This window comes from Camelus dromedarius, chromosome 4 (assembly GCF_036321535.1).
Source record: "Camelus dromedarius isolate mCamDro1 chromosome 4, mCamDro1.pat, whole genome shotgun sequence".
Lineage (NCBI taxonomy): Eukaryota > Metazoa > Chordata > Mammalia > Artiodactyla > Camelidae > Camelus > Camelus dromedarius.
Genome location: NC_087439.1, coordinates 57646852 through 57668858, shown reverse-complemented (window position 1 = coordinate 57668858; position 22007 = coordinate 57646852). Strand labels below are relative to the sequence as shown.

Sequence of the window (22007 nt, the reverse complement as noted above, 5' to 3'; positions counted from 1 at the left end):
GGCATATGTAATAAAGTGCACTGTATTTGGGGTACCACATTTTTGTCCTGGGCACTTTTACTGAAATGTTTTCCTTTGACTCTCACCACAACTCCATGAGGAAGCTATAGTATCCCTATTTTTATATGCGAGCCACCCGACTGACAGGGGTAAAGAAGTTGTCCAATGCAATAAGACTGAGTATGGAGAGCCCAGGTCCATCCAAATGCAAACCCTGGGCTTCCCCCACAGCAAAGCTGAGGATGCACAGAGAAAGCATCATGGACTGTGTACGACATGATCCAGAGACACATGTGGGCATCTGACAAGAGAAGCTGTCAGAAGTGAAGAAGTCACAGCAGCACATAGGGGTAGCCACCCCTGCCACAACCCTAACAGCCTGTCAACTGCAGGCCATCCCACACTGCGTGTCAACCCCAACTGCCATACAAATGGGAAGAGGTTCCTGGGAACCTCAAGTCTGTTCCCCATCCTATCAATCCTCTTGCAAAGCCCAAAGGTCTCAGCTGAACAAGAAGTCAGCTTGAATCCCAGATCTGCAAACCAGGAGATGTTTTTTCTCCATCCACTGATTAATTTTCCCTTTATCATCAGAGGCATACCTCAGAGATACTGCGGGTTCAGTTCCAGGCCTCCGCAACAAATCGAACAGCCCAATAAAGCGAGTTACAGAAATTTTTTGGTTCCCCAGTACATATAAAAGTTACCTTTATACCATATTATAGTCTATTAAGTGTGCACTAGCATTGTATCTTTAAAAAAGTACGTATCTTAATGTAAAAATACTTCATTGCTAAAAAATACTAACCATCATCTGACAACTCAAGGTTGCCACAAACCTTCAATTTGTAAAAAACGCAGAATCTGTGAAATGCAATAAAATGAAATGCAATAAAACAAGATATGCCTGTACTAACTTATCATTTAATTATTTGAGACATACAATACAGCATATTATAAAATGCCTGTAATTGTAGAGAATGTACAATTCTAGTACTTTAAAGTACTAATTTTTAACTGAAGAATATTTTATTTCATGTAGTACAAATGAAGTTTACTTATAATATCTATAATAAACACATCTGTGCCATGCTGTGTTTTGCATCTAATAAAATTAAAAGCCATAAGTCCTTCTTCTAAAGAGAAGCTAAAGTTATCAGCAAGGAAAAAAAAATTTTTTTAATTTTGTCTGTGTGCAATTTGATTTTATATTCCCTTAAAAAAAATCCAAGCTATTATGGCAATTACAAGTCTTTACTTAAACAAATCACTTTGGTTAAAACAAAAATGAAATATTTAAAGCCTATTTTATATCTATGTCAAATATTAAACCAAAAGTTGTTACATATTGAATACTAAACCATGAGAATATTACCAAGAAAAGTTTTAAAGACATTAGGAAGTGCCAGTGTCAAAAAACACTGGAGGGAGAAAAAAAACACTTTAAAAGCATACCTGCTCACCAGTAAAATTATGTAAAGAGGACATGTTTTTCCCGTCATAAATATACACCTGTGAAGGAAAAACAAAGCATATGAAATAGAGAAAAATATAAAATAACCCAGAGATTTTTTTAGAAAACACCTTTAAACTTTCCTACCATCCCCAAAGTCCTCGCTGCTCTCGGAACTCCTGAAACAAAGTCTGAAAAGAAAAAACTGAATTACTTATTTTTAAGACCAGTATTGGAAACTGCAGGAGCAAGTGACAATGTGGGAAAGCTTTGTTTTGTTATTTCAGTAGACAATAAGAGATTCTAAAAACTTGATAGTCTATGATAAATGACCCTAGCATTTTTTAACCACTAAAACAAATCTTTACAAAATATAGATTGTTGAGGACCTAAAATAAATGCATGTGTGCCCTCAAGGTATCTGCAATCTTGTTAAAGAGAACGGGCAAGAGAAAAGGGCTTAAGAATGAAGACAAGCTGCATGTACAGTAAAGAAAGATAATACAGAGCAAAGTGAAAGAGGGTAGAGGCAGCAGTGGCACAGAGATGTGACCAAAGTCAGGTAAAGTCCAGGATCCCCAGAGTGGGCTCTCAGGAAAGATGGAAAGACAGACAGAGGATGAGTAACGGCCTTACAGACAGAGTCCAGAAGGCTACAAACTTTGTGCCTGAAGAACAAAGAAACTACTAAACTGTATCTCTCCAGGAGAACTCAAGCTGCTGAAAAGCAAGAAGGAAGGAGCTGGAGAAATAACCCTAAGTGTCGCGGGCTGGAAGGGAATAGACGGGAGGCCACTGCAGCCCCAGCCGCCTTGGCTGCTGGAGAAACTTTACTACAGACCAAGGTCAATTTCAAAAAAAAAAAAAAAAAAAATCTTGAGTTGGTGAAATTTTCAATGCCACTTATTTCAAAAGCTTAGTCTAAGTTTTTTAAAAAAAGGACTAAATATAGTTCAAGGGTATCATACCATCTACGCCATCACCGTTGAAATCTCCGACGGCCACTGAGTAACCTAAAGGGGAACCAAAGGTAAAACACTGTCAGGGCAGGACTGGTTATCTTCCGCATCCGTGCTGCCTGAGCTTTCCCAGAAAGTATCGTCAACTAGTTCCTTTAATTATATAATATTTTGTCCCCTAAGGATAATAGAGTCATATCTGTATGATAATGGAGTTAAATACCCAAATGGTATATATCTCAGTTAGAAAAACAAGAATGTCTTATCGGCTTTACAAAGGAGTCAGTTAAAAACAGGGTAAACGCAATGCATCATAAAGGAGCAACAAATAACAATTTTTTCAATCAGCAAAATACTATTCCTGTCACGTATACTTGGTTTAATGAATAAGAGAAATTTAAAGAGAGAGAACTGAAGTTAATAAACCCCAAAGACCAAAACCATAGTTTAAGACAGTGAATAAGAAAAAGTTCAGGAGTCAGACTGCCTGGGTTCAAATCTCAGAACAGCAAGTTATAAGTGAGGGACTTTAGGCAAATTATTTGCCTCTCTGGGCCTCACTTTATCTATAAAATGGGAGTAATAACAGTACACTTTCATAGACTTACTTGGAGGAGTAAATGAGTTAGTACAGATTAAGTACTCAGAACAATGCCCACGATGCAGTAAGCATACCTCAAAGCTCTATTATTATTATCACTGTGTAAAAATCATGCTTTTCAATTTTTGTTAAAACACAACATAACCCAAGTACTCAACAACAATCTGAAATTCTATATTCCTCATATTTTAAGAAAATGTTCATCTATTTCACGTAAAAGATTTTCCTACTTAAGGTAGCTTATGCAAATACAGGACAAATCTACCACAACTCCAGAAAATGAATCTGTATTTTGATTTTACCTACCCAAATAACTGTCATCAAAAATTGCTTGTGCAGTCCGAGTTGCTAACTGGTTATTATACTTGATGCTGTAAACTTTAGGGTCATATTTAGATACAATTTCTGCTACTTGATCCGAAATGAGCTGACCTGGAAGAAATATAAAAAATAAATGATAATTTGAAATGAGTTGACCTAAAAAGATATATAAAATAAATGATAATTTTCTAATGGGAATTTTATGATTCAGACAATAGCACCTGCATCAAAGAAAAGAGATTAGGTATAGATTTTCTAATTACCAGCCTCAAATAACTCTTCTTCATAATGCTAAATCTGACACTTAATTATTTTTTAAGTCACGATTATTTCTATTCAAGCTAGCACTCAAAATTAGTCTCTTCTAATAAACAAAAATTTATGAACATTGAATTTGTTTTAAGTCACTTAAAAAAAAATCAATGTTAAATAAATGGAATCATAAAATCAAGGGTCGTTTCCCAACCCAATCTATTAGAACTTGAAAAATCTACTGAAACAGTTACTTTTACCTTTATAATAAGGAAAATTGGTTAAACTGGTTTTTTTTTTTAAATGAGTTATTTGGACACCTTTACAAAGCAGCCTGAACGCATGGGTTCATTTTTCTTCAAAATCTTAAGTTATTAAGTACACAGGAAATTCAGACAACTACAGAAAAATCAGATGGCCTCCCTGCCCCAAAAAAGGTGGGCTGATTTATCAAATGCCATCTCCATAACATATGGAAAATAATTTCTTCATTTCTGCTTTTTCAGAAGGAAAATCATAATAGCCAAAGGTTTCAATCTTGTTCGAATGTTTCTAGTCACACAAGTTGAGTCTGTTGGGCAGAAAACACTTTCTGTCTGTGTCACTACTTTTTCCTCTGTGCCTAAACAAGACCCAGTATGTAGGAGGGATTCATTAACTATTTCTTGAATCAAGGAACACAGGAAAATTTATCATCCCTTTGGAATAAAACATCATTACCATTTTCTCTAACCTTACAGAGGTAATTCTGAGACCTATGGAAAAATTCATCGTAACGTCTTATCTATTCAGGGAGAAATCTGCTGATTTTATTCTTATTAAACAAAATAGTCTCTGCCCAGTCACTGAGTTTTAAGGTATATATTATATGCCATTTACAGCAGATCTCCAACGAACAGAATATTAAGTACCTATCCTAATTTATCGTAAGTACGAATGCATACAGACATTGGGCAATACTCAAGGTATCAAAAGAAGTTGATTAAACATGTTAACAGCTGCTTCTTTTAAGGAGGCAAAGTTAATAAGGAGTCCTGACTGAGAAACACAAAAATCTATCTTTGATTCCCACACACGCTTTTCAGACCCTTCCCTCCCTTCCACTGAATGACATAACCTAAAAGTCAAGAAGAAAAATAAATCCACATTTTGTATCTAACTAGAAAGTATTGATATCTATTCTCTCATATGCAATTAGAGCCACTGTTTTTGTTTTTATTGTAAAACTGTAAAACAAGTATAATTTTCCCAAGTCATCTCAGTTTTTCAGTGGATGTATAATTCATATAAATCCAGAATTGTCCATTTTAGTTAGTATGTCTGTCATGCTGATCCCCGTCTTTGCCTGATTTTTCTCTTTTCATTTTCTCCTTTGCCATCTCTTTCAGCTTTTTACTTATTCCCATTTCTCATTCCTTCCCATTTTCCTTCCATCCTATTCTCCTTCAGTAAATCTGCTTCTTTAGTTTCCCTTTCTCTGAAGCAAAAGCATAGGTTTTCCTACAAAGAAGCAAGTAAAAAAAGCATAGTGCAGAATACAGATGTAAAATTCAGAATCAGGAAGTACTTGCAAATCAATATAGTCATAGGTTTTCCAGTTCGTACAAATACTGACAATGCTTGAATATCAGAAGGCCAAAAAACAAGAGTTCTGACCTGGTAAACTGGACTTTTTAGCAGAAAATAAACATATAGATACACTGACTAAATAAATAATTGTGTGTATCTAATGATAAAGAAACATAAAGTAAGCAAATAAACAGATACAGTTACCTACTTTCAATCTGTCAGCAAATAATGATCTGTTATACATTTGTTCAAATGGTAATTTTATTAGGCCTCCAAGAATGACTAAAAAATGTAGTGTTTAATCTTTACATGTCATCAATGCCAGTTTAATATATTCTTTTGAAACCTAAAAAGATTCTCTTTTAAAACCCCAAACACAAAGAAATCATTCTTGATGTCAGTGATTAACGAGAAAATAATGATTTAACTATTCTAATGAGCAAATTCAAATTACTTTTAAAACCATGAGCTTTTGGAAGGCCACAATTTATCTATTACAGATCAATTTCACACACTTCTTAATGCTTAATTACATCACTTCATCTAAAGTACAGAGATGGAGAAGTATATACCACAAACAATAAAAATTAATTATTTTAAATTACTTTATAATTTACTTTTTAAATATTCAGTTTATTTTCTACAAGGAATATATATATAATAGACATTATATATCATAATATGTTATTTTGTGTATATGATGTTATAGTCTTTTAAAAAAATATTGTATACAGATAATGATTATACATTTAAATTGTATTTTTTCATTTCTTTCTTTAAATAATTTGAAACATCTCATAGGCACATGGTAAGTCAGGTGAGTCTAAAGCAGAGTTATTGGGTAATTTTAAGATTAACCTACCTTGCCAATAAAAGCTACCAGGACCACCAAGAAGTACTCTGTCAGCCTAGATTAAATCAAACAACAAAAAGATACATTATTTTAAAACAGGTAGCTTTATAAACTGAAAGCAAAGTAATAAACATAAAAGCTACATATACATATGTGTATATATATAACATATATATTAAAGCAAACAAAATCATTAATCTCAAACTCATCTAACTCAGTTTCATAATTTTCACTGTACCTTTTCTAAAACATGATACAATAAAAACCAAAAAGGAAGGTCATAATACACATATTTACTACATGAAAATGTCCAAACATATATACACAGATTCTATGGACCTTGGCTGCTTCACACACTTGGTATGAAGTACTACCAGCAAGTATTACTGGGTTACATTAAGGAAAAAAAAGTCACTTCTTAATTTTGTCTATTACATTTGTGACTACATAGGCAAATTTTCTTTCTAGTAATCACTAAAAATGTTTCAGCTAAATGAACATTTTTAGTGATTGCAGATCTAAACATACGTGAGGTTAGAGGCTAAATTTTTAAGGGCATATTATATACACAAATTACACTCAATTAGCATTTCTTGTATTTGTAACAAATTATAGGTATCTAACTCAAGGTAGTTAGTGTTTAAGCATAATATTTTAAAACTTTCTTCTTGCTGGAGGTAAGAAAAAAATTTTCTCAGTCCAAATGGGCATACAGCCTTTCAAGCTTTCAATAATCCCTTGCACTGGCTCTGTAAAAGACATTTCCTAGGGGGAGGGTATAGTGCGGTGGTAAAGCGCATGCCCACCATGCACAAGGTCATGGGTTCAACCCCCAGTACCTCCATCAAAAAAAATATATATATAGATCTAATTACTCTCCACAGTAGAATTTAAAAAAAGAAAAGAAAAAGACATTTCTAAGTTGTCTGCTTTAAAATGACACCATTTTTCAGAAATGAGCTGAAGAGAGCAAACAGTTAATTTAGTGATGTCCATTCATGGCATGGGACTATTCCTGAGGTCACAGTTGTACAAGGATAGGTACAGAAAACATGGACACTTTTTGTTTTAATACAAAACCTATTCATGGCATGGGACTATTCCTGAGGTCACAGTTGTACAGGGATAGGTACAGAAAACAAGGACACTTTTTGTTTTAATACAAAACCTATTTAAAAATATATCATCCAAGTTTAAACCTAACATTTATAAATATTCTTTAACTCCCTTTGTTTCTGTTTCCTTACATTTCCTTACATTATGTGTAATTATGAATTTCAAATTGAGTGAATTAAAATCAGTTAATTAGTAAGGAGAGTTAACTATAATTAGCAGTTCTTAATCTAGAAAAAATTGTTAATAAAGATAAAACACAAATAAAAAATATGAAAATACTTCATTAATTTTTCTGAATCACATGATTTTAGTTTTTGTTGTTTTAATAAATTTAAGATACTTCTGCTTGTATTTTCTAAGGAAGCTCTACTTTTAATTAAGCAATGTATTTTTCAGACTTCTCTAGGAGTAATTAATATTTCCAATTTGATATTTAAGTATTCCTAAATCCCACCAAAAGAAAAAAAAAACACATACAAAAGAAAATTATATAAAGAAAAGTACTCAAGAAAAACTTCCTTTGAAAATATAAATGAAATTCTTAAGAAAAATTGATAAAAAACTATCAACTCTGGAGAGCAAATTAGCTTAGTTAAAAGTATACAAAGCCCTGCATATGAGATTTCTTACAATAATTAGATTGTTTCAGCTTTACCTGGTGCCTGTAGGCATATAATATTCAGCAAACATGCGTGTTTTTCAAATTTTAGGTAACTAAATCATAATTTTGTAATAAAGCTCTCATTGATAGCTTTTGTGAAAGTTCAATTTCAAAGATAGAAAGCTTTAATACTCTATAATTATCCAACTAGAAATGTTAATATTAAGTCATAATAGTTATGTATCTTATATTTAGGAGATTTTCCACTGTCCTTCGTCCCATTTTGATGTCTATTTCATATAAATAATGTCTCCTAGGGAGAGAATAGCATAAGGCAAAGGATATGAAAATGCATGGGTCATTTTTATTCACTGTTTTCATAAAATAGGTAATAGTTACAGAGAAGCTGAAGTATTAACCAGTTAATTTTTAATCATGGTTTAGATAATAAGGTAGATCTGAATCTCATTCAGTCTTAAATGAGAACTTACTTTAGTAAAATCAATGCTGAATCCTCCTTGACAAAATCCCTGTCCATCAGCATCAATATTTTCTAAAATAAAAAGATTGGAAATATACACAAACCCAAAAACAAACAAATAACACAAAACAAAACATGAGAAAAATCTGAAATCACTGTAACTGTACGTTAACGTACTAGTTTCTGAGAGTGTTCATTCACTCAGGCACTTGATGCATTATCACCACCTTCTACAAAAGTTAGTTTGCGTGTTTATCAGCACCCGTTAATCAGATACAGCAACAGAGAGCGATGAAGGTACTTGGATCAGTCACCAGGGAACAGAAAGATCACCTTGGGTGGTGGATTTCCAACCCACAACGAGATTATAGTTTATATCACAGCCCACACAACCCAGCATACGCACATTATAGTTCATTCCATTCTTTTAAAAATTACTGGTTATGACCCACTACTTTGATTTCATAAAACAATTTCTAGTTGTCATCTTCAAGTTAGAAGCTCCAATCTGAAATTTTTATTTCTTACAATTATTCCCCTACAGTTGCTAGGTCTCCGCTAAGTTATTACAAATACTAATGAAGAGATACCTGCATTCTTGACACGTACATTTCCTATACATACACTTATAGCCAACAGCGACGACAACAAATCTGTAAAAAATGTAGTTCAGAATTTGGGGAGATGGCCAGACCTTAATTCAAGGCTCTGCAAAGAGCAAAATATGAAAACTACCCTCACAGCATATTTACAAGAGGGGTTTAATGAAAGTGAACTTTTTAAAATATGACATTTTAAAGTATTTTCCACATGATAACAGATTCAGTCATTTTACTTTTATTGTCACTTTTTTGTAGTTCTCACAAAAGGGAACAATTAGCTAATTATTAAATTGGCTAATTATTAGTAGCCAGTTGATTTAAATTGACTCTAATCATGGGTAACACTGTACCTAGAACAGAGGTAAGGATGAACCTGAAGACTTGCCCTTGTTTTGTTTCGAGAACAATAAAGAACAATGAAAAACAGCTACTCTTCAATCATCAAGGAATTCTTGTAGTCAGTATTACAATATTTAAATAATTACGCTATAGTATTCCTGTATTTGCCACCCAAATACAGGAACCAAAAATATCCATTTCCAGTTATAAGGACAACTTGCAAGAATTTTTGTCAAATACTCCCATCAAAAATTTTGAACCCCACAATTACACACTTAATGTCTAAATTTAGAATTTTTTAAATGAAAATGGTCTCAAGAGTATAATGCTACCCCGATGTAAATTTTCCTAACCAAGAGAGAATGGGAAAATGTGGGGCTGGGGTTTCCAGTGACTAGTGAATCATACTAAGGAATTCTGCTCTGACCTCAAGTCAGCTGTTTATTTCCTTTATTCAAGTTGCATCTGAGGAACTATTTCAAGCTATTTATAAAGACATCCTTTTTTGATTACCATACAGTACAATTATCTACTTTATTTGGTTTCCCAGAACATCCAGCTAGAAAACATGACTGCCCTTTAAAATTTTAAATAGGTACAGATTGAAGTGTTTATGCCTATGTAAAGAATTTTATATTGACTATAATGTATTTCAGTAAAGGCTTTTGTTTTTATTTCTGTTTATTTATTTTATCTATTTTTATTTATTTTATTTCTCCCACTTGCTAAGCCTGACAACATTATAAATAATATTATTTATTATGACAGTAAAAGAGCTAATGTTTATTAAGCCCTTACCGTGAGCCCACTACTGTGCTTAAACATTTAAAATCTTTTAAAATCTATAGAGCAATCTTATGAGAGATACTATTATTATTCACAGTTTACATAAAAGGAAACTAAGGCTCATGGCAATTAAGGAACTTGACCATGGTCAACCAGCTAGTACATAAAAGAGAGTGGATCTGAGCTGAGAAGTATCCACACCACTAGGCAGCACGCTCTCAAACCAGCCGTGTACTTATAATTCCCTGAGTAACCATTAAGGGGAAGGCAAAGCAACTAGAAATCATAATAGAAAAATCTATATACAAATAATATTATCATCAGAAAGCAGACAAAAGGAACAAAACACTCAGTCTGAGCATGAAGCCGAAAGAGTATTTAAGTCATATGATTTGTGGTTCAGGCCCTTTTAGAACAGAAAGACATTCAGTCTGTTGTGTAATGCCAGGAACAGTCACAGGCACAGTTATGAAAAGCCAGAAGCAAACACAATCAGGAATAAGGTAAGGGCTTACAGACAGCCAAGCGCCACAGGTCCACACAGGTCATGCTAAAAGTGAAAGCAAATAAACAAACAAGTGAACAACAACAACAACAGCAGCAGCAGCAAAAAACCCCACAAACTACCAGCACCCAAGCAAGCCAAGTTATCAAGAAGCTAGCAATGTAGCCCTACACAACTGGCATCCTCGTGTAAAATCAGTCTTTGGGTTGCATAATTCACTGAACTACGACAAAGACACAAAATACAAAAATTGCAACTCTGAAGTCTCTTGTCCAAATCAGGGTTTTACCAATGATGAATCTCACCCACGACTACAGGCAGGCTGTCTCAGGGTGTGAGAACAGAACCCAGGCTCAGATTCCCACTTCTGAGTGTTCTTCCCAGGGCAGGCTGCCCCTTGTAATGTGGGCCTCCAGGTAGCTTAACATTTCAAAGGTTGGGCCAAAAAGTACATACAATGATCCAGGGATCCCCAAAGCCAGACTTATTAGGAAGAAAGACATTCCTTTCGATTTTTTTTGAGATTGTTCATTGTGCTTTTTCTAATATTTGAGGTTTATTACCTAGAGCAGGGATCGACAAACTTATTCTGTAAAGGGCCACATAGAAAATGTTTCAGGCTTAGAGGCCATTTAGTCTCTGTGGCAAGGACTCAACATCCCTTTAGAGACAAAATGTAAACAAATGGGCGTGGATGTGTTGCAATAAAACTTTATGTACAAACCAGGCTCACAAGTCACAGTTTGCAGATCTGATTTGGATGTTAACTACTTAAGAAAATAAGGTTAAAGTCTGTTTCCAAAGTAAATAAGTGAAAGCACTATGTAGTAGCTACCCTGTGCAAACACTGCCTTAATCCTTTAAATACACATGAAGGAAAGAACTGGTTGTTACTGCAGAGACAAAATGACGAAAACTACTGGCCGAAAATGGCAGTATACCCTCAAGAGATCATCATCATCAGATGCTGGTTTTCTGGAGGGTCCTCGTACACATCAGGAATTATCCAAATCTGTACTTGTGAAAGCAGAGTATATTCTTTGTAGAAAAGCTGTGCTTAATACAGAGGGAATTGAAATGGAAAACATTTTCTCTTGTTAGTGATACAGGGAAAAGGTTCCTTTGGAATAAGACAGCCCTGGGTTTAAACCCTCATTAGATCACTCAGTACCATAAGATGCAGGGAAAAAAATGACTTCAACTGTCTGGATCTCAGTTCCCACATGTATTAGATGAGAATAAGGGAGATTTTACGGGTGTGTCCATCATATAAACAGTAAGTTACAAGCCTGGCACACAAGGGTTAGCTCATTCTGCAGAGCTACGAAATTATCCTCTCACAACTGGAACATTTTTGCAATACAGAAATTAAAAACACACATTTAGTCCTCACATTTTCCACATGCCACCAAAGACAACAGTACTATGACCAAAACACCAACATAAAGGTGATGATACAGATGGAGCCACGCACTGAGGATAAAGCTGCCCACCTCCTCCGTCATGTGCAGAGTGTGCTTTCTGATCGACCCTAATAAACAATGTGGTTCGGGGTACATATCATTCTTTTCATGTTTGCCTCCTACTTACAACAAGTAGGGCCAAGGCAGTGGGCTAAAAAATCAATATTTAATGATACCATTTGCAATTTCTCAGAGGTTCAACTGCTTAGAATTTGGAGGACTAAATAGATCATTTGACCTGGTGTCACAGGTCACCTAACACGCAAAAAAAAGAATCCAGCAGTAAGAGTCTTACACATGTACTTTTGTTATTAGTTCTCTCTACTACACTATCTGGAAACCAGCAGAACAGAAAAAGTGCTGTAGGCATAAACACTACATGGCATTTCAATGGGCTGTTTTTATGTTTCTGATATAAAGAGGATCTGGAGTGGTGGCCAATTCAACCATGGTGGAGAAGCAAAAGGAATGCCATCTCCAAGAAGGAAAAAGAAACGAGTTTGGAAAAGTATAATCAAAATTATAAGTGCTCAAAATCATCTTTAGTCACAATATCAATTTCATTTGAAATTTCAAATAATATTAGAGAACAGGCTGAGATCTTTCAGAGCATCAAGAAGAGTAGGTAACAGACTGACAAAGAAACTGATTCAAAGCAGGGAAATTCAGACTCAGACTCCTGAGCCCAATGTTTCACCTTCCTACAGAAAATCTGGCTCTTTTAAAACATAATTTTTTACTTTTAGCATCATTATTAATAGGAAGCTGTATTTCCCAAATTTTGGTAGCCATCAGAATTACCTTGTAGAGTTCGTTACAAATGCAGGTGGCCAGGCCTCACTCAGACCTGCTGAATCAGAATCACTGTGGGGCCTGCATCTCTGTTAGAGAAGCCCAAGAGAGCATCTTTTAAACTAATAGTAACTAAAAATGCAGGTTTCCATCAAATATAATTACTGCTGACCAAGGAAGATGAAAAATAGTTCTTGGGGAGACAAGCCTGTTGACTGCATATTCACAACTTCTTTACATGATTAGACTGTTTTCATGTTGCTGTCATCAAATATCACAGTATGTCTACAAATTTTTAAACACACACACACACACACACACACACACACACACACACACACACTTTTAAGAACCTAGGCTTCCCAGCACTCTTTCTAAAAGCTGGGACAACTTCTTTACATACTTGATCTGCATGGAGCATACTCAACAGTCTTTGTTCCATCCTGAAGAAAGCATGTTCCAACAGGTTCTCTCTCCTGTTTCATTTCCGTCCTCCAGTGGTACAGGGGGGCACAGGCCTGAAATCAAAGGGGGTAGTCCGTGACATAAAAATTCTCTGAAAAAAAAATCAATGTTTCAGACAATCTATACTACCCAGATTACAAAATCCCTCTAAAAGCATTAATAAAAATCAATCAAACCTATCCTCTACCTTCAATTTCTTACCACAGTAGTGGATAAAAATTTTAAATGTACTCTTCTCACATTCTTCTGAAGTCCATATTTGTAGTCTAGGTATTTTTTTCCAAAATAGTTAGCAAGTCATTATTTCGTGTAGCACCTTTCTCGATGTTAGGTGCTAAGCTGAAGGTCACAGATCCTAATCAACATTTTAACTAAATAACACTCTCATGCATGCAGAATATACCTCTAAATTATAAAGAAAATAGCTTATTAAGTAAGAAGAGAGTAAAAAAAAAATGCAATGCTTATTGACTTATTTTGCTTTCAGAGTTACAGATTTCAATACCATGTATAAGTGGTTGAATGCATGTTTTAATAGCAAAGTGATCTAACAAACTGTAATGATTTAATTTGCTGGGGAAAAAGGTCAATGAATTTTTCCATTATATCCTTTGAAGCAAAACATTATAATACAAGCACTGAAGACAACATTGGGTTATTTTACATTTACCCTAAAAACTGAAAGTAAGGAATCACGGCTACTTCTCTGCACGTACTTGAAGTTTCAGGGTGGATTATTTGCAGCTTCCACTCAGTTTCGCTTCTTTGTACCTCTTTCTGCCTCGAATGCCACCACTCCCAACCCCTCCCTTCACCTCCACTGGCTAAAATTTGACACATCCTTTAAAATTCTGCTGAAATTTCACTTCCTAAACAAATCCTTCCCTGATGCCCTACAATCAAAAGGAAAAAGAAAGACCATAATAAATACTATGCAGGTAATTAAAATAGGGAAGGGCTCTCTGAGGAAATGAAATTAGAGCTGAAATCAGAATGACAAGGAGCCAGCCCACATGAAATGCAACAAGATGAGCATTAACATGGGCAGAGGGGCAAACACTAAGGTGCCACCTGAAATGACATGGCATGGAAGGAATAAAAAGACCAGTGTAGCTACACACGTAAGGTGGAGAGACAGCAGCCAGTGACCAGATTATGGAGATGCTTATCAAAGCCACCAGGATCAGCATGTGAATTTTACTCTGAGGGTGATGAAAAGCTGCTTGACTGTTTTAATCAAGACGATGAAATGCTCTGGTTCACTCTGGTCCTTCTATAAAGAGCAGATTGTAGCTGGGGCAAGAGAGGAAGCAGAGAGATGACCCATTGCACTGCACCGCACTCACCTGGCCCAGGTGGGTAACGATGAGGGCTTGGGACACACAGAAAGTGTGGAGATGATGATTTATCAATGCCTGTGGGATATATTCTGGAAGCTGGAGGAAGAATTGACAGGGCCTGCTGATGGATGGGGTAGAGAGTAATGCCTCTAAGATGGGGAAGTTTTAGATGGAAACAGTTATTTTTGTGGTTTTTCCTTTATGATGAAGGAGAACAGTTCTATTTTGGTCCACGTGAGTCTATATGAGTAACATATGAGCTATTCAAATGGAAATGCCAAATAGGTAGTTGGGAAATATGACTTTAAAGATCCCAGGAGAGTGAAGAGGTAGAAATACAGATTTGGGGATGATGACAGAAAGATAGTATTCACTGTCACAGGACAGGATAGGAGCAGCTAGGTAAAAGATGTAGTTTAAGAAGGCAGGGGCCCACAACAAAGGCCAGAGATGACTAGCATTTAGAAACTGGGCAAAGTGGAGCTATTAAAGGAGACTGCAAAGGAGCAACCAGGGAGAAGGGGGAAACCAGAAAGGAACAGTGTCCCAGGAGCCAAGGAAAGAAAAGTATTTCAGAAAGAATGGGTCAAATGACTGTGTGGAATGGTGCTGAGGAGGCAAGAAAAATATTCTTAACCTGAAAGTCACAGGTGACCTTGGCCATGACCCGAGCCTGACTGGCGGGGCTGGGAAGAGGATGTGAAGTGAGGTAGTGCAGGTGGTTACCACAGAAAACACTTTCAACACATCTTTGAAAGGGGGAGCAAAGGAAGGGGGCTGTGGCAAAGGGGAAGACGGGGCGAAGGCAGTGGTGCTTTATTTGTAAGGAGAGGAGGCACTAGGGCATTTGATTGACCAGAGGCAAATTATTCCTAAATCTAGCTCGAGAGAAACAAACTGACGGGAACTAGCAAGTGGGGCAGAAAAAGTAGACACGGTAGGAATGAAGGTGAAAGCTGCCAAAGCCAAGCCTGTGAAGGGTGAGAGAGATGGTATCCTCAGAAGGGGTGGCCTTCGATCACAGCTATGCTGTCTGATGATACCCTCTGCCTGAGCACACTGACTGTTATTATCAGCTTTTAACCATGGAACGTCCTGTGTTTTCACATATATTGACTAAACCTAACCTATGAATAAATATCCAAAACGCTTACCAAAATTTTATCCTGTTTTGACCTCACAGATGCTCCAAACCACTGATGGGACTTGAACTCCAATGGATCATCCTTGGCATAATCTCTATTGCCTGAAAAAAAAAAAAAAAAAACATGTGAAGGGTGAGAAGCAAAATATACTTTCTTAGTATAACAAAGTTTATTTCAATCCAGTCAGATTTACAAATAGTGTGCCTTTGACTAATCAAATACTACCCTAGCTATTTATCTCACATACCTTATACACATTAAGGACTTCCAACTAATTAGAAAAATAAAATACAGGATGACTTAGAAGTGTCTCGGATTTGTTATTAACCCTATCCGTTATCATAATGTGGATATGAAAAATTAAGTGAAGTTTTCTAGTTGCTAAATTGTAAGATAATTAACTATTAAATGAGTATTTATGACTACCTTCTATACTCCCAAAACTTCTATGACCAGAGATATTTCTGAAAATGGAAGGCTATGAAACACATTTGCAGAACACCAGTAATAGAAGACTTAAGTAAAAGACTAAGACCTTGCTAATGACATTATAACACAAGAGTCAGAATCCAGGGGACATGATTAGGCTGGTAAGAAAAACAATCAGATTTGGCACACTACATGCAAACATTTATTTTTCAGCCGACATTACTAAGAAAACCATTCCTGATACACCAGGCACTCACATAAAGCACTGTTGATTTAAAAAGAAAAAGATAGAAATCTTTTCCATGAAAAAGCTCTTGATCTGGTTAATGAAATAATTACAGAAATACATGCATAAAGTATTTTGGGGAGGAGAGACTATTTTTAAAGTCTAGTCTGTTCCTCTTTAAATCTATTTATAATTCCTTACAAACACATATTTCATATTATATTATTCATAAACACATATTTTTATTATTTTATATTTTAATTATATTTTTATAAACACATATTTTAATAACTATATTGGACTACTACATCAGATTAGTGTCAATTTAAGAATGCCAGCCAACATGTTAATATCACCAAAAGGTTTGGTTAAATCTGCTCCCTAAATTCACCCATCTAAGGTAGTGCTTACGGGTTACTCAATTATACTCTGAAGACTTAAGACCAATTAGAGAGTTATAATTAATGAACATTTCAATAATACCAGAGGTCTTATAGGAAAGGAGAAGGGGATAACATTTCATTGTACTCGTCTTTGTACTTCATTGTTTTGAAAAAAAATTTTTTTAATGTATCAATCTCCAAAGGCCTCTCTCTATCTGTACTCTAAATACCACTGTTCTTTGTCAGTGGCCACAAAGACACCTTTTATTAGTAAAGGAGAAATAAACTAGCTACTACATGCCTGTTACTTTGTAAACCAAGGTTTCCCAACAGTGGTTGGCTTGCCCTTGAAGCCTATGTTCACGTGCTGTCCCCACTAGAAACAATACACATCAGTGACCTACAGGTCACCTAACAGTCGACATGATCCCTTAAATTTCCCACTCTCCCATAGTTAGGTTAGAGCCACGTAACTCCTTCCTGTCAATAAGCTAAGACCAGAAGTGGCAAGTATCTCTTCCAGTTCAAGTCAGTTAAGAACAGATATAAGTTCACTAGTCATCAAGGAAATGCAAATCAAAACCACAGTAAGATATTATCTCACACCAGTTAAGAAGGCTATTATCAGAAGATGTGGAGAAAAGGGAGCCTTTACACACTGTTGGCTAACAATGTAAATCGGTGCAGCAATTATGGAAAACAGTATGGAGGTTACTCAAGAAGCTAAAGATAAGAACTATGGTATGATTCAGCAATCCCACTTCTAGGTATATATCTGAAGGAAATGATACCACTATCTTGGAGAGATATCTGTACTCCCATGTTCATTGCAGCATTATTCACAATAGTCAAGATATGGAAGCAACCTAATTGTCTATGGTCGAATGAATAAAAAAAGAAAAAAATGTGGTATATAAATAAAATGGAATATTGTTCGGTCTTGAAAAAAGAGAGGAAATCCTGCCATGTGCAACAACATGGATGGATTTAGAAGACATTATGCTAAGTTCAAATAAGCCAGACACAGAAAGACAAACACTTATCATACCACTTGTACGTGAAATATCAAATAGTCAACTCAAAGCAAACAAACACACACAATGGGTATGAATCCTCCATGTTTTCTCTCTCCTATCCAAGAGGTTGGAAGAAGAGATGGTGTGGGGTCCCTTGATGGAAGCAGCCTCAGTCCAAGTTTCTAAACCACCAAGAACAGCCAAATGACCCACATAAGATGATGACATGAGCAAGAAATTAGCCTTTTTTTAAGTGAATGAGATTTGGGGATTTGTTTGTAAATACAATGTTACTACAGTATAGCCTAGCACAGTTTGAGAAATATATATTGTAAAAATAAAATGCTATATCCAAAAGGACCTGACCTATAACTTCAAAGAAGCTTAGCCTCTAGAAGTGGATTCAATTGACAGTGTTTTCAAGGATTTTAGCCATAAAATGTATGGTTACAAGTTATTTAATAGGATGTTTAAAAAATTCCACTGCAAGCTGTGTTCTCTCACTGTGTTGCTGGCTTTCTATTCTACTCCTTTCTACAAAGGAAATGAAGACTTTCCCCCCTTACGTTAATGAAGCTGGGAAAATACAGTATGACAGTGAAACAGCTGGTGCTTGGAGGTATTCATGTAAATTCATTGTCCTTTGAGACCATAAGCATCATGTTCAACTTAGGTAAAGTTAGCCCGAGGGAACTGAGTTTATGAGCTAATATTTCTGAGGAAAAAGTACAACATTCTCACAACTCTTCCTTCCACTTTCATTTAAAACAGTCTTTTCAGCAAGACCCTAAAGATGTCCAAGAAGAAGCAAAACTTTTCTGAAGTACCACATTAGAGAGGTTCAAATTAAGGCTCCATATATTTCCTCATACTGTCTAAAACTTCAATTCAAAAAAAAGGGTGGGGGAGGAGATAGCTCAGTAGTAGATGTGTGCCTAGCATGCAGGAGGTCCTGGGTTCAATCCCCAGTACCTCCATTAACATAAATAAATAAACAAACAAACCCGATTACTTCCCCCACCAACCAAAAAAATAAATAAAAAATAAAAAAGGTGCAGACCCAACATCTCTATATTCTTTCCAATAGAAAATATTCCTGCCTACAAGACATCTGATAGTTTCTTCAAAAATGTCAATATTATGAAACACAAAAAAAGTAAGATTCAAGATTAAAAGAGAACAATGAGACATAGCAACCCAATGCAAGATGTGATGCTTAGTTGAATCTTCTATCTGAAGAAATGTTTTCAAGTTACAAAGGGCTTTATTAGATAACGTACTGTAATAATGACACATTTCTACTGTGTGATGATAGTATTGTGCTTATGTAAGGGAAGGTCCTAGTTATGAGACATCCCCTGAAGTATGTAGGGGTAAAGTTTCATGTCTGCAACAATACTTGAATCTAGGTGAAGGGAGTATTGTTCATTATATTACATTTTCAAATTTTCTGAAGTTTAAAAATTTTCAAAATAAAAGTACAGCAATCAGCAAGTACACATTTATGTGCTATAAGGCCAACAACAGGGTATCTTCTATTTCTCTTCATTCAAATTCTTTATTATTATTTACTTTGATTATAAAATATTTTTTGAATTTATATTTATAAAATATAAAATAAAGCAAATGAAAGCATAAAACTTAAAATAAAGCCATTTGTAAAGATGAATCTAAATACCAAAATCCCACCATAAAGAAATGACCTCTGCTATCATTTTGTTGTCTACCCTAAAGACCTGTTTCATGAATACATCATTTTATATGTAAAATAGATAATTTAAGACAATATTTAAAAGACATTCAAGTTATTATTACATATAAGTGTTATGTTCCTCTTTGCCCTGAAACAATATGTTAATAAAGGTAGACCTATGGCATCATTTTCACTGTTGTATAGTACAACACTTACAGCCATACAGCAATTTACTTAATCAGTCCCCTATATCTCCTTCAGTTTCAAGTTTAGGAATATTTCTGATTTGATTTAAGAGACCTACATGTTCCCTCAAAGTCACACCTACTTCCTCTTCCAATAGACACAGGAGCTCAGCATAAGCCATCTGAGCATGAGCTCACTGCTAAATTAAGATAATAACCTTCTAGAAAATAGAGTGTAATATAGAATACTATTCTAATGGATAAGTGTTTAATCAAAGCTCCAAGATATGTTTACTTTTATATGTAAGAGTTCCCTTACCCTGAGTCCCCAACTCCTTAAACAAGCCATACTCATTTCTACCCACAGGCATTTGAGCCCAAGGTTCTCTAACTTGGAAAACCTTCCCTTATTCCTTACATTCTTGATTCAAACCTTACTTGAAAATTCAGTGGCAGTTGTCCGTGACCCTAACATATGATGAAGCGGTAGTCTGCCCCTGAAGGAAATATTTGACCCAAGAGACAGTCGTGGGAACAAGTATTAATGGCAGAGCAATGGTAGAGGAACGTGCTAAGACCATTGGGAAGATGGTGGCCAAGTTCAGGGGAGGGAATACTTTCTGGGCCAAGAGAAAATCCTGTGCAAAGAAATGAAAGAGTGGATATTCTTGAATTTTTTTTTTAGAGAATTGTGTGTTGTTTACTGTGAGAAAGATCTGAAGGGGAGTGGTGGGCGGGAGCTTTCATGCCATGCTAAGTAGTGGACTTCTCTGTGTTTTTAAGTCACCCTCTACACTAAGCAGTTTTTCTTTCATTATACTCCTGAAAGGGTGAAGAGAAGTTTCTCCTCTGTAAAATGTTACCTAATTCTCTTTCTACTGCTCCAAAAAGTTGCCTTCACAGATTTTTTTCCTAAACAAATGGACTTTTCTCTAAATTTGTCTGTGGTGGCACAGGACGCTGTTACACACTGTCAAGTAGCATGTGCTTCTCAGCGCTACCATGTTCTATTTCCTTTTTTTTTTCGAAAGCATCAAAAATGTCCCCTACCATTATGATTATGGTTATCTGCCTCTGTGGACATCAGGCTTAGTTAAGCTAAAAATGTCATGGAAAATAAGTAGAAATGTTACATATATTTTGGTTTATTTTTATCATCAAATATTATGGAGCACAAAAATCCACAGTTCTTTTCATATGGCAAGTAATTTTCCCACAGTATTTAAGAAGAATGAAGGAGCACATCCTGGTGGAAAAACAACAGATAATGTGGCTTTTTGATTAAGTACATCTGAAAACCTGGAGCTTAACTAAAACTTAGCTATGCCCCCAAGACAACAGCCATGTCTTAAAGCATCATGTGATTAAATGTGCTTTCAATTATATTACCAAACAAAAGAAGTCAAATACGTTCGGCTTTAATGTGCTGGCACACACAGGCATCCAAAACCTAGTCAACAGTTTTCCAAAAAATAAGTATCACCCACTGATTTGAATGCCTTCAGCTTCAACAGAGCCACAACCTCAAATTACTATCTTTTTAAGAAGTTTGCTCAACGGGAAGTTCTTCTTTACCAATCAGAACTTTTTTTTTCCCCAGAGATCAAGTCTTAAAATACCCAATTCAACCTCAGGCAGAAATTTCACTCAGAGGAAGTGTGAATAGAGGTGGGCTGGAGAAAGAAAAGGAAAGCCTGCTCTCCAAACCCACTGACAAGAAGTTCATTCATGACCTGGCTGAAACTGGCAGCTAATCCGGGGCACATGAGGGAAGTAAATATTTTGAGTCACAGCCCTGAGTCACCACTTCGAGAGATGCCGAAACTCCACAGGCTGCTTGGACCTTGGGAGGGAAATCAGATACAGACAACTGCAGAAATTCCAGGGCTGGAGGCAATGCTTCCCCAGGCAACAGTCAAGAAAGAACGATTCCTGTCCGTAATTCTGTAAGACACCTTGGAATATTAGCTCTGATCTCCCAAGTGAATTAAAAGGGAAAAGAGTATCTCACACCATGGTAAAAATGAGAAGAAACTGCCCCACATTATGCAAATTAACATAAGACTCTACACTATCACTTTCAAACATTCATAGAAGAAAATGTTGCTAGAGAAACTTGAAGTTAATTAGCAAGTGGATCAGCAGAGACTTGAAAATTTATTGTCTATTTTTGTCGGCTTTTTAATTTGCCAGTTGCACTTTATCAGACTTCCATGAATGAAGACTTCAGAACAGAAGCCTACTGAACAACGCAAACTGTCATAGCTATAGACATTGCCCCCTGATTAGTAGCCAACTCATCTCATTTACTTCTCATTTCCTCCAAGCATCTGAAAAGACACTGTCAAACATTCAACTTGCTGGAGAATTACAGGGGATGCTTATTTTTAAGACGAAGTTACCTTATCACCCTAAAGCTACATTCTTTGTTT

The 22007-nt window shown here is 35.7% G+C and overlaps 1 protein-coding gene across 4 annotated transcripts in view; it reads right to left on the bottom strand.

Moving 5' to 3' along the window:
• ITGAV (integrin subunit alpha V) overlaps nt 1–22007 on the bottom strand; it is an 89591-nt gene that overhangs the window by 31951 nt on the left and 35633 nt on the right. For all 4 annotated transcript variants that reach the window (XM_064484635.1, XM_010991746.3, NM_001303572.1 and 1 more), the window contains 8 exon segments: nt 15653–15744; nt 13097–13211; nt 8217–8278; nt 6018–6063; nt 3320–3445; nt 2422–2466; nt 1601–1644; nt 1456–1512 (listed from right to left, as the gene is read on the bottom strand). In XM_064484635.1, coding sequence (XP_064340705.1) covers nt 1456–1512; nt 1601–1644; nt 2422–2466; nt 3320–3445; nt 6018–6063; nt 8217–8278; nt 13097–13211; nt 15653–15744 — 587 coding nt within the window.